This window comes from Pseudoliparis swirei, chromosome 20, assembly GCF_029220125.1.
Source record: "Pseudoliparis swirei isolate HS2019 ecotype Mariana Trench chromosome 20, NWPU_hadal_v1, whole genome shotgun sequence".
In the NCBI taxonomy this organism is placed as follows: Eukaryota; Metazoa; Chordata; class Actinopteri; order Perciformes; family Liparidae; genus Pseudoliparis; species Pseudoliparis swirei.
Genome location: NC_079407.1, coordinates 20,469,686 through 20,483,508, shown reverse-complemented (window position 1 = coordinate 20,483,508; position 13,823 = coordinate 20,469,686). Strand labels below are relative to the sequence as shown.

At 43.1% G+C, this 13,823-nt stretch overlaps 3 protein-coding genes across 4 annotated transcripts; 1 reads left to right on the top strand and 2 right to left on the bottom strand.

Moving 5' to 3' along the window:
• The first annotated feature begins 304 nt into the window (after nucleotides 1–304).
• LOC130210567 (uncharacterized) lies at nucleotides 305–5,481 on the top strand. Of its 2 annotated transcripts, XM_056440989.1 has the most exons (7): nucleotides 305–460; nucleotides 561–596; nucleotides 847–1,137; nucleotides 1,337–1,609; nucleotides 2,200–2,475; nucleotides 2,588–2,740; nucleotides 5,307–5,481. In XM_056440989.1, exons 1-7 carry the CDS (start codon nucleotides 436–438, stop codon nucleotides 5,312–5,314), a joined length of 1,062 nt encoding a protein of 353 aa, XP_056296964.1. In that variant the 5' UTR covers nucleotides 305–435; the 3' UTR covers nucleotides 5,315–5,481. The 2 variants fall into 2 exon arrangements, with proteins under 2 accessions (XP_056296964.1, XP_056296963.1); XM_056440988.1 differs by lacking the exon at nucleotides 5,307–5,481 and having other exon boundaries at nucleotides 316–460; nucleotides 2,588–3,161.
• Nucleotides 5,405–6,032, bottom strand: otol1b (otolin 1b). The gene is made up of 2 exons (XM_056441321.1): nucleotides 5,508–6,032; nucleotides 5,405–5,412 (listed from the first exon to the last, which is right to left on the bottom strand). The coding sequence occupies exons 1-2, from the start codon at nucleotides 5,908–5,910 to the stop codon at nucleotides 5,405–5,407; spliced, it is 411 nt and encodes a 136-aa protein (XP_056297296.1). The 5' UTR covers nucleotides 5,911–6,032.
• Nucleotides 6,033–11,689: 5,657 nt separating this feature from the next.
• On the bottom strand, nucleotides 11,690–12,672 carry sptssb (serine palmitoyltransferase, small subunit B). The gene has a single exon (XM_056441729.1). The coding sequence runs from the start codon at nucleotides 12,632–12,634 to the stop codon at nucleotides 12,392–12,394; it is 243 nt and encodes an 80-aa protein (XP_056297704.1). The 5' UTR covers nucleotides 12,635–12,672; the 3' UTR covers nucleotides 11,690–12,391.
• Between the last annotated feature and the right edge of the window lie 1,151 nt (nucleotides 12,673–13,823).

Genomic DNA, 13,823 nt, shown 5'->3' with positions numbered 1-13,823 from the left:
AAATTATTCTTCAAATATTTATTTCTCAATTGGAATAATATACATGTCAAATAAAAGTCTGAATCTGAAAAAGAGTGTGTTACTTTCACTTCCCCGTGTTTTTCTGAAGAATTTTCCAAGCTTGAGATAGACTTCGGATTAACTCCAGGACAACAAGTAAGAAGGAAGAAAAGTCATCAATTTATTCCATATGATGACCTCCTGATCTGTGTATGTATTCTTCCCTTCTTGGTAACGTTGTTGTTCCCTGATGGTTCCCGGAAAAGTATGCTTACACTTCAAAATGAAAAATAAGATTGTGTCAGAAAAGAAAGCGTTATAAAAGGGGATATCCTCCGTGATGAGTCAAAGCTCAGAAGAAAAACATCATTCTCACTTCCCTCCCCATGAGAAATAAAAGAATCTCCTTCAGTCTGTTTCTTCCACGCTTTGAAAATGGACACTGTAATTTATCTGCTCGGTGAGTTTTCTTCAATTAATTAAAACGGCTCACAAATTAAACATCGTCTTCAAAATGTTATCAACTAATTTATTTCATACATGTTTTTTTTCCTTTTCAGTTCTTTCAACACTACCACGGCTCGTAGTATCTGAATGTATGTACCAAATATTCTGATCTTTAAATTCTAGATATTCAACAACTTTGTATAACAAAGTGTTAACATTTGTTCGCATAATCTATACTGTACTATTTCATCAATAGGCCAGCTGCTATTTCAGCTGAGCAGGTGGCATTAGATGAATTGAACATAAACATTAATAATCCCATCACCGCAGGTCAAGAGATGATTTCGATTATTTGGGGATATTCTCCCCAAGCAAACCCACATGCGTTTGTTTCCATAGTTTCCCGCGAGACCTCGTTCAGAGCTGTAGTGGAGGTGGCGTCAGGGGATTCAAGGATCTTCTCTGGAGAGAGTGTGCAGCTGAAATGCAGCATTCCTGATGTCCACAAGTTCTCCTGGCATTGCCTGTGGTTCAAAGGATCCGAACAGCTCCCACAGTCCGGAGAGCACCTCTTTCTGTGGAAAACCAAGGTTCAAGAGAGTGGGAAATTTTACTGCCAGGGTGTGAGAGATACAATAATTGGACAAATACGCACCCTCCAAAGTATACCTTTGGAGATCAATGTGGATGGTAAGATCTTTTTTTAAAGTATTTTTTCCAGAGAAATCTCTTTGACTGTCAGGCCCCGTTCTTCCTCTTTTTCCTACTTCTGCTATGACACGCTGCCATTGGCCTGTTTCATTACTGCGAATGTCAACACAAGACCATAATATGCTATGGAATGCTACATATGTTCAGTACAACTTTCTTCTCTGTAATCTTTATTCAGGAGGATGGGCTATCCTGCAAGTCCCACCTTATCCCAGCCTCGTTGGAGAGACCTTGAAGGTCACGTGTCGCATCCGATTCACACCTCAACGTCACGAGCTGAGTCTGTACAAAGATGGCTTTGAAGTTATCAGACAAAATGGCCTCAACCCACATTTCTACCTGACCAACGTGACCCTCGAGGACCAAGGAATGTATTCTTGTCGGGCGTCCTGGGACGCAAACAGGCGTACGCACTCTGTCATTTCAGTTGCCGCTTCAGTTCAAGTCTCAGGTAAGTTTATATACTGGGTTCCATATTAGACGTTGAAATATCTCTTATTCACTTTCTCGTGAAGATGAGATCTCATATCTTTCTGTTCAATATGTAGCTACAGCTAAGCTTTTTACTGCCTGCAACTCTGAAGATCACAAATTAACAGGTTTTATATTGGACAAAAGCTCAAGTATAAAAAGGTCATTTGTGGTTGTGAGCTGTCTTTATTTTGAGAATCCACTGGCCCTGCAACCACATATTGTTATCTCATACCTACACTGACTGCTAAGCAAGCAGCCGTTTAGTTTAGTTTAGTTTAGTTTAGCTTAGTTTATTTGGTTTAGCATAGCTTAGTTTAGCTTAGTTTATTTACTTTAGCTTAGCTTAGTTTATTTAGTTTATTTTAGCTTAGCTTAAGGTAAATTAAATAGATTTTTAAAAAGTGATTGATATTTTGTTCAGATGTGAGAGCTGCATACATTTTCTCATCTAATTCTTAGCAAGAAAGTGAATAATTTACCAAAATGTCAAAATATTCCTATATGAGTAGGATTTATCACAGTATTTGAATGTTTCATTGATGTTTCTTTCTTCGTGGCTCTATCTAGAGCTTCTGTCGCAGCCATTTTTGGAGATTGTTGCAGACAATGGCCTGATTTCAGTCAATAAGATGAAGCTCGTCTGCCACCTCCAATACAACGTCCGTGCTCCTGCCCCTCCAATACATTTCTTTTTCTACAAGAATGGCCACCGACTGGGAACAGCAAAGTCTGTGAACCATGATCTGGTCAGTTGGACTCCAGGCCAGTACAGCTGCAAGGCCACTGTGCCTAAGTTGGGTCTCTCCAGGGGGAGTGAACCCAAATCCTTTGGACAAGTGACAGGTACTTAAACATTACCTGCTGTGTTCTCGACTAAGTTTAAACTTGAATCTTTTTCCTTAAATTTCTTAAAACTGTGAAAACCTCTGAGATCAAATTGTTTCTGACCCAATAGGATCACAAACAATAATTCCTGTTCATCCCAGCTCTCCATGGCATTTAAGTCCCAGAATCTCATCCCCGGACCTCTTCCTGTCTACTACTGCTGAGCTAACTGCAGCCCGGCCCTCACCTCATCAGGCTCCTAAGCAAACCGTGGCTCCTTTAGGTATTTCTATGGCATCAGGTGGCATGTCTGGAGAATTAGGTGACATGTCTGAAGAATCAGGTGACATGTCTGGAGAATCAGGTGACATGTCTGGAGAATCAGGTGACATGTCTGGAGAATCAGGTGACATGTCTGGAGAATCAGGTGACTCTCCATAGGACACCTTCCTATAGTAAAACATTATCATTCTAGACTCGCAGAAATTAATCTTACTTAATCAGAATAATAATGTGCATCTGAAATCAATTATACACATTGGGCTCTCAGTGCAGGCTTTTTATATTATTCATTTTGTATTAACTTAGCATATTACCAAGTGTCAGCTTCATGATATCATCTGTACAAAACAAATTGGATCAGTACTGTTGGGGATTAATAACTAATGCCACACTGGTTCAATTAAAGAAAGCATTCCACTCTATATTCTACTGTATTTTATTTTCAAATAACACTTTTTACAACCGTGTTGTAAAGCAATACTGTTTACATATTATAAGTGTTTGTATATTGGCAGTCAATTTACATAATGATTATTACATACATCATACATGTGTATGTTTCAGTTTTTGCAATGCGGTAGATGGCCATCAGTAAAAGTGTAGATTAACAGAAAGCAAAAGTGTGACCACGACAACAGTAAACAAAGAGATAGAAGACAGGAACAAATAAGACTCAAGTGATGAAGGAACTTCCTTGTGACGTGTGGTCATGCCATTTAATGAGGGCACAACTACAGATAGACTATCAATCAACACTTCATGCAACGTATATGGTTCAGGAACACTGTGCAGGGCTTGGAGAAGTCCAGAAGAAAAATAAATCTAAGTATAAGTTTAATCACATCATTGAATCTTTGTCATTTTGCATATCTGCTCATATTGTAATATTTCCAATGACTTCTTCTCTTGCTGGATATCTGGGTAGCAATGTGCCCCAATTGACCTCTTCTTGTGGATCATTTACCTGCATCTATATGAGGATACATGTTCATATACCTGTGGAGGGTTGAGTGGATGGAAACGGTGTGAATAAATATACCATCAGCAAACAAGACTTTTATTTTTATTCAGAAATAACAGGTAATATAATGTGATAATATAGTACAATAACATGATCTTGATATTGCCAGTCTTTGAAAGTTTCATACGTTGTGTGCTGTACACGTTTTGAGCAGTTCATAAGTAACGAGTGGAGTAGCACTCGAGTATTTCCCCCTTGAACAGTCCCGTGAAAGACGTTTCCAGCCGAGGATCAGACTGTGTCTGAGTAAAGCAGGAACCCGGAGAAGATGCTGTCATCCTCACTGCTGGCGTACGCCCCGTTCCAGTCTCTGAGCGTTTCCATCCACACCTGATCGCCCACCGCCAGCTGCAGCAGCACGAGCGAGGACGCCTGGTCGATGTCTTGACCGTACAGAGAGTCCCGCGTCCTCACCCGCCGTGACCCGTTCACGACCAGCGTGGCGCGCAGAGGCTGATTGCGCACAGTGATGTGGAAGGAGAAGACGTAAACCCCGGCGTGGACGCATGTGAAGCTGTTGGAAGTGGCGTTGAAGTGGTTCTCCTGGTTGTAGAAGACTTTGTCGAAGCGGATCGGCAAGCCAGAGGGAGGGTAGGACCTTCTTGGAGAGATGCCGACGCTGAAGCCTGAGCGCCGCTGGAGAACCTCCGATCCCCTCGATCCTTTGACTCCGCGGTTGCCCCGCTCGCCTCTCTTCCCGTGGAAACCTCTGTCCCCCTTCGGCCCAAGCGTCCCCCTTAAGCCTTGTGGTCCCTGAGGTCCGCGAATCCCTGGTTCCCCTTGCGGTCCTGAAGGTCCCTGATCCCCACGGACGCCCACAGGACCCGGGGAGCCATGCTTGCCGTTCATTCCTGGAATGCCCATCCCTCCCGGAATGCCGGGAGATCCCGTATCCCCTCGGTCGCCTTTCGGTCCTCTCTCTCCAAAAGTGCCACACTCCCCCCTGGCCCCCTTGTCTCCTCTCGGACCTGTCTGAACGGCAGCTCCTGGGGGTCCAGCTGGCCCCTCTGCTCCTGGTTCTCCTTTGTCACCAGCGGTCCCATTCTGGCCACGTTCCCCTTTCGCCGCACCATCACCTTTGACACCTGGCAACCCTGTTTCACCTTTCTCAGCTTTTGAGCCAGCATCACCTTGCAAGGTAAAGACAACTGTGTCAGAACTGTTGAACGTCTGGAGACGATATCAAACCATTCAACAATCAGAAGAAGTTTGCACCTTTTTGTCCTGATTTCCCTGAGCCTCCTGGTGGACCGCCTGTCCCACTGCTTCCCTTGTCCCCTTTCTCCCCTGAGAAATTAATCAATGGACAATATGCAACATAAAGATTTTCTTTAACAAATACGTGTAAATACGTGAAGAATGACAAGAGTATACGGAATCACTTTCTTTTGATGGGCCCCTTGACAGTATGTGTTGTGCTCGGGGGCCTATTGTTTCATAATGGCCTTGTGATGTATGATGAAACAACTCACATATTTGTAATATTTATGTAGGATTTTAAAATGTGTACGTAACCATATTAATACTCGCCTTTGTCTCCTCTCAGCCCCATAGGGCCACTGAATCCCGGTTGGCCAGGTAAAGCAGCAGCTCCTGTACGGCCTCTATCACCTGGTGGCCCTTGGAAGCAAACACAGGCAAAGTTCAAAATGCTGTCAGCGAACATACAAACGTATTACACAATTAAATAAAAAATACTTTTTTTTCTTCATGGCACTTTATCAGTGAGTGTTTTTTTGTTGTTTACCTTCCAGGCCTCTGTCTCCCTTTGGCCCCCTGGGGCCTCTCTCAGGTGGGCAGCACTCACAGAAGTTGAAGTAGCACTCGCCGTAGTCCAGAGTGTAATTGTCAGGACCAGCACCAGGGGGCTCGGTGCCCTCTGTGTGGTACTGCGGATAGATGTGCTTTGGATAGGTGGTCCTCTCTGTGGTGGGCCGCAGGAGGGGCTTCACAGGGTCTGCACTCGGCACTGTCTTCAGAGACTTGGGCATGCTGGTGGTAACAGGGCTGTGCACTGGGATTTGAGGGAGGGGCTTCTTGGTGTACTGGTACTTCGGCTTCTGTGTAGTCTTGGCATCAGCGTAGGACACCACAGTGAGTGTGACCACAATGACAGCCACAAGGGTTGACTGACAGGAGATGATCCTCATGGTTGACTGGGATCTGAGAACAGATTAGTTTAAAGGCTCTTTTCTTATGTTTATTTGCTCTCATTTCATTGTCATGCCACGATAAAGACGAGAGGTTACAAAGAATAGCACACGCTCATCAGCAGTTTACTGTTGCAAAACACTCACACAGCACCAAGCCATCTCTCCTCTCATCTTTGGGAGTTTTTCCTGATCCGATGTGAGGTCCTGGGATGTCGTATGTGTACAGATTGTAAAGCCCTCTGAGCGATATTGAGCTATATAAAAAAACTGAATTGAATTGAATCTACTATTATTCTCAATGTCGCTTCTACTATTGCGAATGAAGCACTTGAACATTTCCGACCCTGCCGATGTCAGGTATACTCTGTGAGTCTGCAGTTTGACCATTCAAAGCTGATGTTTATCAGTAAATTCCGCTGTTACAATGTTTAACTGCAATGGAAACCAGCATCTACATCATTTGCATTAAGGTCAGTAAGCTCCTCAACCTAGATATGCCATGCTATACACATACAGCAATAATTGCAATAGATAAACCCGTCATACTGAGATTCAACTTTCTGTGCAAAATTAGAAATTCAGCAGAACGGATAAGACTTACCCAGTTATGCATAAGTGGAATGGTCATTTATCCTCTCTAGCGGTGGCTTGGAGGCAGCCCTAGGAGCTCCAGGACTTTCTGATATCTCCGTGAGGCTTGGGTGAAAGAACATCCCCACCAATGAGGGTGTTTGCTGTAATCACAGGGGGAGGTCTGAAATCAAACTGGCGGCCTGGAGCCGACCCAAGGAGAACCACTGTGCTGTGGCCCGTTCTCTGTACCCCTGTTGTGTAGAAAGGTGCTTTTGTGACACGGGATACAGCAGCCGCCGGGAGCACCGCCTCGCTGCGAGCTAGGCGAGGAGCAAAGGCCGTGGGGCAATGGGTCATACGATATGGGAGGCATTCCTCCAACATCCAACCGACTACCCAGGCTTTTTATGCTGGGACAAAGCCAAGAGGGGTCTTTGACAAAGGGTCAGGGCACGACGGCAGCCTTTTTTTTTCCACGCCTAAGTTTAGACCGTATTCTGCGTTATTACAGATCGTTTACATGTGGTGCCACTCAGTTGCAAGTTTGACACCAAGATTGCAATATCTGTAGAAATGAATTACTAATGTTTCACTACGAGGTCTGCAAACTGGCATGCAACACAGAGTACTTACAAACTTCTGGTACTTTGTGAAATCCAGAAGAAAGCTTTAAGAGCACTGATAATCTCCTCACTTGACAGTTGCTAAACCCGAGCTGCTTGTCAAAGGAACCAGCGTATCTACACTGTGACCGACTTTCTGCGCGAGCCCCCGAGACTGCTGGCAGCTATATTTGCTAACTATTTGGGGCGGCTTTAGCTCAGTGGGGTAAGAGGGCTGTCCTGCAACCGCAGGGTTGTGGGTTCGATCCCCGCTCTCCCCATTAGTTGCAAGTTGAAGTGTCCTTGAGCAAGGCACTGAACCCCCAGTTGCTTCCCGGGCGCTTCACCGCAGCCCACTGCTCCTTAATAACTAAGGATGGGTTAAATGCAGAGAACTAATTTCCCCTTGGGGATTAATAAAAGTGTCTATTCTATGATTCAAGCTGTGTTGCTGGACAATGATTCATTCTTTGGGTGGAACAGGATATCATCAGGCTTTTGTGGAAAAGTGTTTTTCTGGTAGCTGTGTCCTCGAAACTCTCGACTGGTCAGCGAATGAATGTTTGAGCAGTGGACATGCCTCAGTTGTCAAATACCTCACATCCTCAGAGGGATCTATGACCAGCTATGAGTGAGCAGGAAGGAGGGAAATTAAATTGAGGAAACAGAGAGGGGTGATGGTGGGACGGGGGCTCCTAAATAAGAGACGATCGTGTTTATTTAAACCATTTTTTTAATCTTCTCGCGTATACTTTTCTTTACTTCTTCCCTCCTATCGCAGCAGCTCAGGTGAAGTGTCCCTGACTTGCCCCTCCGTTAGAGACAAACTGAGGGAGTGTAAGAGACGCAGCCGAGTCCTGAGAGAGGGGTTCCTCTGGGGTTCTCCATGGCCGACCTCGACCCCGTTGTCTCTCCGCTCCATTGAGGGTACACAAAACAGCCGCGGTCAGCTTACGGTGGCCCACTGGTCACAGAGGACCCAGGCGCCGCTCACCTGTTCGTTCATGTAACACGGGCACCAGCCCTGCCCTCAGCCTCCATCCACACACACACACACACACACACACACACACACACACACACACACTATGGAGCATGGGATGCAACCGAGCAGAGAGAGAGCGCGCAAGATGACTCGGGTGTGGGTGTATTGCCTTACATTAAGCCTATTCATTCCTTCTTCAAGCTGCAGTGAATGTATAGAGAGAGGGTGAGAGGGAGACAACGAGACGTGTTTCGTAACTAACACAGCAACTAGTCACTCTAGGTTCCTCCGGCGCTATCAAGGCCAGAGACAGTGTTTTGTTCTTTATTGTGGGATTTTATCGAAGGAAATCTAGATCCTGCATAATTAGCAGTTTATGACTTTGGCAGGAGATCTTCTGGCAGGGAAGATACATCTCATGTAGTCAACCCCACTTTCTCGAGCCTCTACTCGCCTCTCTGATGATCAAAGTTTGGCGCCGTATTTTTGCATTTATGGAAAACCGTATTGTGTTTTCTGTTGATAATTTCTCGTTGATAAAGTTAAATCTTATCTTATTTAGACATTTTCTATTTAAAGGAAATGTGTTTCTTATACTAATGAGGGCATTGTAGCTTTAAAGCAATAGTTTTTCATTATTCTTCCAGAGAGGGAGATGAAAAGATTTATACCATTTACATATTTAACTGAAGCTACAGCCAGCAGACTAGTTTAGCCTAGCCTAGCAGAAACAAGAGGAACTGCTCATCTGGCTCAGTAAAAAGATAACAAAATACGCCCATTAGCACCTCCAATGCTCTAACGAACATGCTACAAGTCATACACAGTTAATGACACACTATACTATGACATGTGTTGGAATATTGTAGGGAACAGGGCTAACCACTAAACCACCATTTATTTTATACAATATAAAAAGAGTACGAGTATAGAAGTCATAGTTTGGTTTGTCGTAAAGATTTAGAGTAGTATGTCAAAAAAAGTAGTGAAAAAAGTTGTAGTATAGTATATAGACATTTATTTTGTAACATCATTACTGTATTGTTCATAGAAAACAAAATCAAATTCCCACACATAACATTCACCTATGCAAAGCTGTTTTATTATTTAATAAATTCATTTCTCATGGTACACTTATACATGCACACATTCTTTCTGTGGGTGTTTTTATAAGAATCTTTCAAATCAATTGAGGAATACTTCATCTTCCACATTGTATCGTAAGTGTCATTGTTGTGGTTTTGAAATTTCCCCACTGTGGGACAAATAAAGGAATATCATATCATAATTACGAGTTATAGAGTGCGTACTGAACTTGACTTTTGCAACGAATGAGACCCGTGAACAAAAGAGTATTTTTCTACTTGACCACTTGGTGGCAGACTTGGTTTAACCGCAAAGATCCTGCATGAGCAACAATATTTACATGTGTCAGCTAATATAAGTCTTTGCTTTTAGAATTTGCAATCTCCAGATGGCAAATGAAATTGATTTTGTTGCCCCCACATAGCAGATAATAACATGACAATTAAACTAATTGGCCCTGTAAAGAAAACAAAATATTACAAGTGACTGAATGAAAACAGTTTGTGTCTGAGCATGTGAGTTTATTTAGAATATAATATGCACTTGAGACTCTCAACGTAGAAAGGACTCAATATTTAGTGACACAGATGGGAGATAAAAGCAATTTCATTTGAAGAAAAATGATATGAAAGCATATTCTGTTTCATTAGAGACCAGAAAAGAATAAGTGAATTATAAAAATAGAAGGCTAAACAGTAGTCTGAGGTTATTACCATGGAAACATGGCACACATGTAGGTAGAACTGAACAGTAGTGTGTATGGTGGCAGGCTGTTCAGGACGAGAGAGAGAGAGAGAGAGACTAAATGTGTTGAATAAGTTATCAAATGTATTTATTTAGATGTATTAAACTATTAATATTTCAACAGTTTCTGGAGTTTCCTTGAAAACTGAAACCTGGTTGCGTTGGCAGTATTTTTTGGGAGGAACGGTCTAAACACAACATAAATAATCTCTTTAAAGCTCGTCTTTATGGAGATAACCTCTGGTTTCTACCTTCATGGGATACAAATCAACATATATGTAAAGTGTAAACAGGAGACCCGGAGGCAGAGGCACGATGTTTGAATATTTGATAAGAGGAGATATGAGGTGAAGGAAAATTAAAGAAAAGTGGATATAGCACGGACGAATGGAGGGAAGAAAATTAAAAGGAAAGAAAATGAGTGAAGATCAAATAAAAGGTCCGGAAAAGAAGTGAAGGGAAAGAAAGAAGAGGAATGAATGAAACCAGAGGGCTCCAGCAGGCTTGTGGAAGGAGTTCAGGTGCGGAGGTTCAGAACTGACGGTGTTGCAGCGAAGGGAAAAAAACTAACATTTGGAGTTGCACAAGGTACAAACATATTACCTGGCAAGTCACTGAACTGATAACAATGTCCTGCTCCCTCATCAACGATCCATATTGAGGATATTTGTTTTCCCACGATTCTACCAGAAAGTCTTGAAAGCAGATTTAGTTCAAACAATTGAACATTGAAATGCTGCCTGTGGCATGGTCGGCTGGAGGTAAACACAGCTGTGTGGGCATCGGTAGCTTGCCTTGTGTCTCCAGAAGGGAAAGCTATTCATTCGTGCACGGCCCCTGGAGAGCTGGTTTGGTGGCTCTGCCTCTTATTGTGTGAAATCACTTCATGTGGTACAGTCAATTGTGTCAGGGATGTGAGACTCATACGCCTCTGCTTAGCGTGTTCCTGCATTTGAAAGTAACTGCTCTGCTTGATTGTAGGGAAAACATAACAGATTAATATGCTGAGCGAATTCATATTTCAAACCATTTTGCACAGATATTGAAATACAATTTCAAAAACTAGGACGAGAAAGACAACCGCTACCCAAGTATCTTCAGACGTCTTTATTTTTTGAACATTGCTGTGGAGTGTTGCTATCGTATAAATGACATTCATTTAGGTGAAGCCTCTCACAGAGCTCTTCAAACAAGTACAGGAGATATCTGAGTTTACCACAACTACTAAGGAATAAATGAAATGACACAAACTGGGGACAATATAAAAGCCCTCTTCAGTGGACAAACAAAGAACAAATGATGCGTTATTTATGGCCACAAGAGAGCACATATATACATATTCATGAAAAGTTTGGTGAGACATTGTAACCAGCCAAGCATTTACCAGCGTATATAAATATATAACAAAGTATAAATAAAGGGGATCATGATTGGACTGTAATCAACTGTGCCCCTGGTCCAAAGTACAAATATTCAGAGATGATCTCAAGCACACAGCTAAATGCAATAACCAGCACAACGACGACTCTTTCCCTCTCCGGTTCATCTCCATAGGTCAACTATAGGTGAGGAAGACACATTTTTGCTTTTGGCCAGTCAGACAAACAGAAAACAGTTGTGCTTTGAGCTCAGAGGCTGTCGATGAAGAAAAGCCACATCAGTACCAAAGCCAAGCCTGACACACCAAGGTGTGCTGGATTAATATGTGCTCATGCTGAGCACACACACATACCAACGGTTCAAAAAAAGGAAGTAAACAGAGGGATGTGCCATTATTTTCTTTTATTCCTCACTTTAATCTGTGGATCAGTAAATTCCACAACTGCATCCCAGATCCCTGATCGTGACCCTTTTCAGATTCATTGCATGCTTTGGCTTCTCTAGAACTCTCCCTTGATAGATCAGCTTTTAAGGTCATTAAATAATCCAGAAAGTGCCTACTCTGAATGCAGACACTTATAAGACAGCAGAGTGAATTCAGTGCACGAATAAAAAACAGACATTAGGCAAAGTCTGATAAATAACCCAAACGTGGGGTTTAAAAGACGTGGGTATATTAACCAGTCAGGGAGGGTCTACCAAAAGACCCTCTCAAGTTGTATTGTGCTATGAGATCCAGGGTTTTATTGTCTGCTGCTTCAATTCTGATTTTCTGTTCAGGCGAGCATGCAAATGTGCAACCCATGTATGACCCCATCATGCAAAAAACCAGAGGTGGTAAGCAGGACATGTGGGCAGAAAGAGTAAAACAACAACATGTCACCGCGAGGGAGTGAACGTGATGTACAGTGGTGTGTCTAATGCCGGGGGTAAGCCCACAGGTGTTGGGATGTAAATAAGATGAAGAGGCTCGGATTTCCAGATCATCTCCTTAAGACATGCATGTTTTCAGTCTTGATGAGCAGCGGTGATGGACCGTGGTGTAAAGAGAGTCTCAAGGTCATCCAACCTGTCGCTGCTTCTTTTTCCTCCAAATTCTCTCCATCTTTTAGGTCATTCGTGCCACGGTGCTCTCAGGCTGGACGCCGGAGATCCCAGAGAAAAACTCCAGTGCGAGTCGCACGTGAATGGGCACAAAGACATACGAGGTGTAGATCGCCATGGCGATGGCGGAGAAGAGGATGGAGCTGAAGATGGACTTTTCCCAGGGCTCCAGCACGTAGATGCCGGTGATGAGCAGGTACTGGTAGTACAGCCAGGCCAGGTACTCCCTAAAGCTCTTGAAGATCATCTTGCGAGCTGGACGGAAGGTAAATGGAGGTGAGATGTTGAAACACAGTGATGGGGAGGGAGGAGCACAGAGGACATTGTAAACGGGTTATAAAAAAAAAAGGTGAAGTATACAATTATGAGCGCAGAGGACAAAGGCAGAGTACCTCAAGGTAAACATTCAAGGTAGAAGAATGGCTCCAGTCAGTATTATTTATTATTGGATTATCATTACGGATGCATTATTTATATTTATCAAAGTAAGCAATGTATCATATTTTTTTATGTTGATTATGATTTATATGCAAATTATTAATCCTCAAAGTAACTAAAGTTGTCATACAATGAAAAACATAAAACAATTTTTAAAAACTATTTTGGAGTAAATAATAGCATTAAATTGTAATACTTAGAGTAAATGTGTGGCTGTGTGCGTATCAATAAGGAGGTGTGGAAGGGAACTAGGAGCCCTCCTTTGGCCCTCTAAACCCACAGCGGTTCCTAAGGGGGCAATCCAGCAGGCCTCATGGATCTAACAGGATTCATGTGTGTGAGATAGAGAAACACCCAATACATTACATTGTTAGAGGCCTAGGGCATTGTAGTATGGGACCGTAATTAAATTAAGTCTTAATAGTCCAATTAACAAGTTTGGCCCAGAACATTGCAAAAAATATAACATCAAACGTTAAACTCCTTCTCCTCCGTATACTGCAGCGCATCATCCGCTCTGCTGAGAGGCCGATCGGCTGCAATCTGCCTCCATCCCTCCAGGACTTGTTTGCTTCCAGGACCCTGAAGCGAGCAAGGAAGATTGCAGCTGACCCCTCTCACCCTGGACACACAGTGTTAGAGTCCCTCCCCTCCGGCAGGAGGCTGAGCTCCATCAGGACCAAGACCTCACGCCACACCAACAGCTTCTTCCCGTCGGCAGTGGGGCTCATGGACAGAGCCCGGGTCCCCCACTGACTGACTGTCATCCTCAGGACATTTCCTTCTGGTCACCCCCCTGCACATCACTTAATCCTTCATTTAAATACATACTTAAATACACATTACTCTAGTCTTCACCTTAAATACACTTACACTTGTTCAATTTCTGAAACCAGCCCGTCTGTACACTTTACCTCATACTTGTATTTATAGTTTTAATTATCGCACTGTGTTTATCGTTGTTAATGTCATTGTCTATTGTTCCACCATGACACATT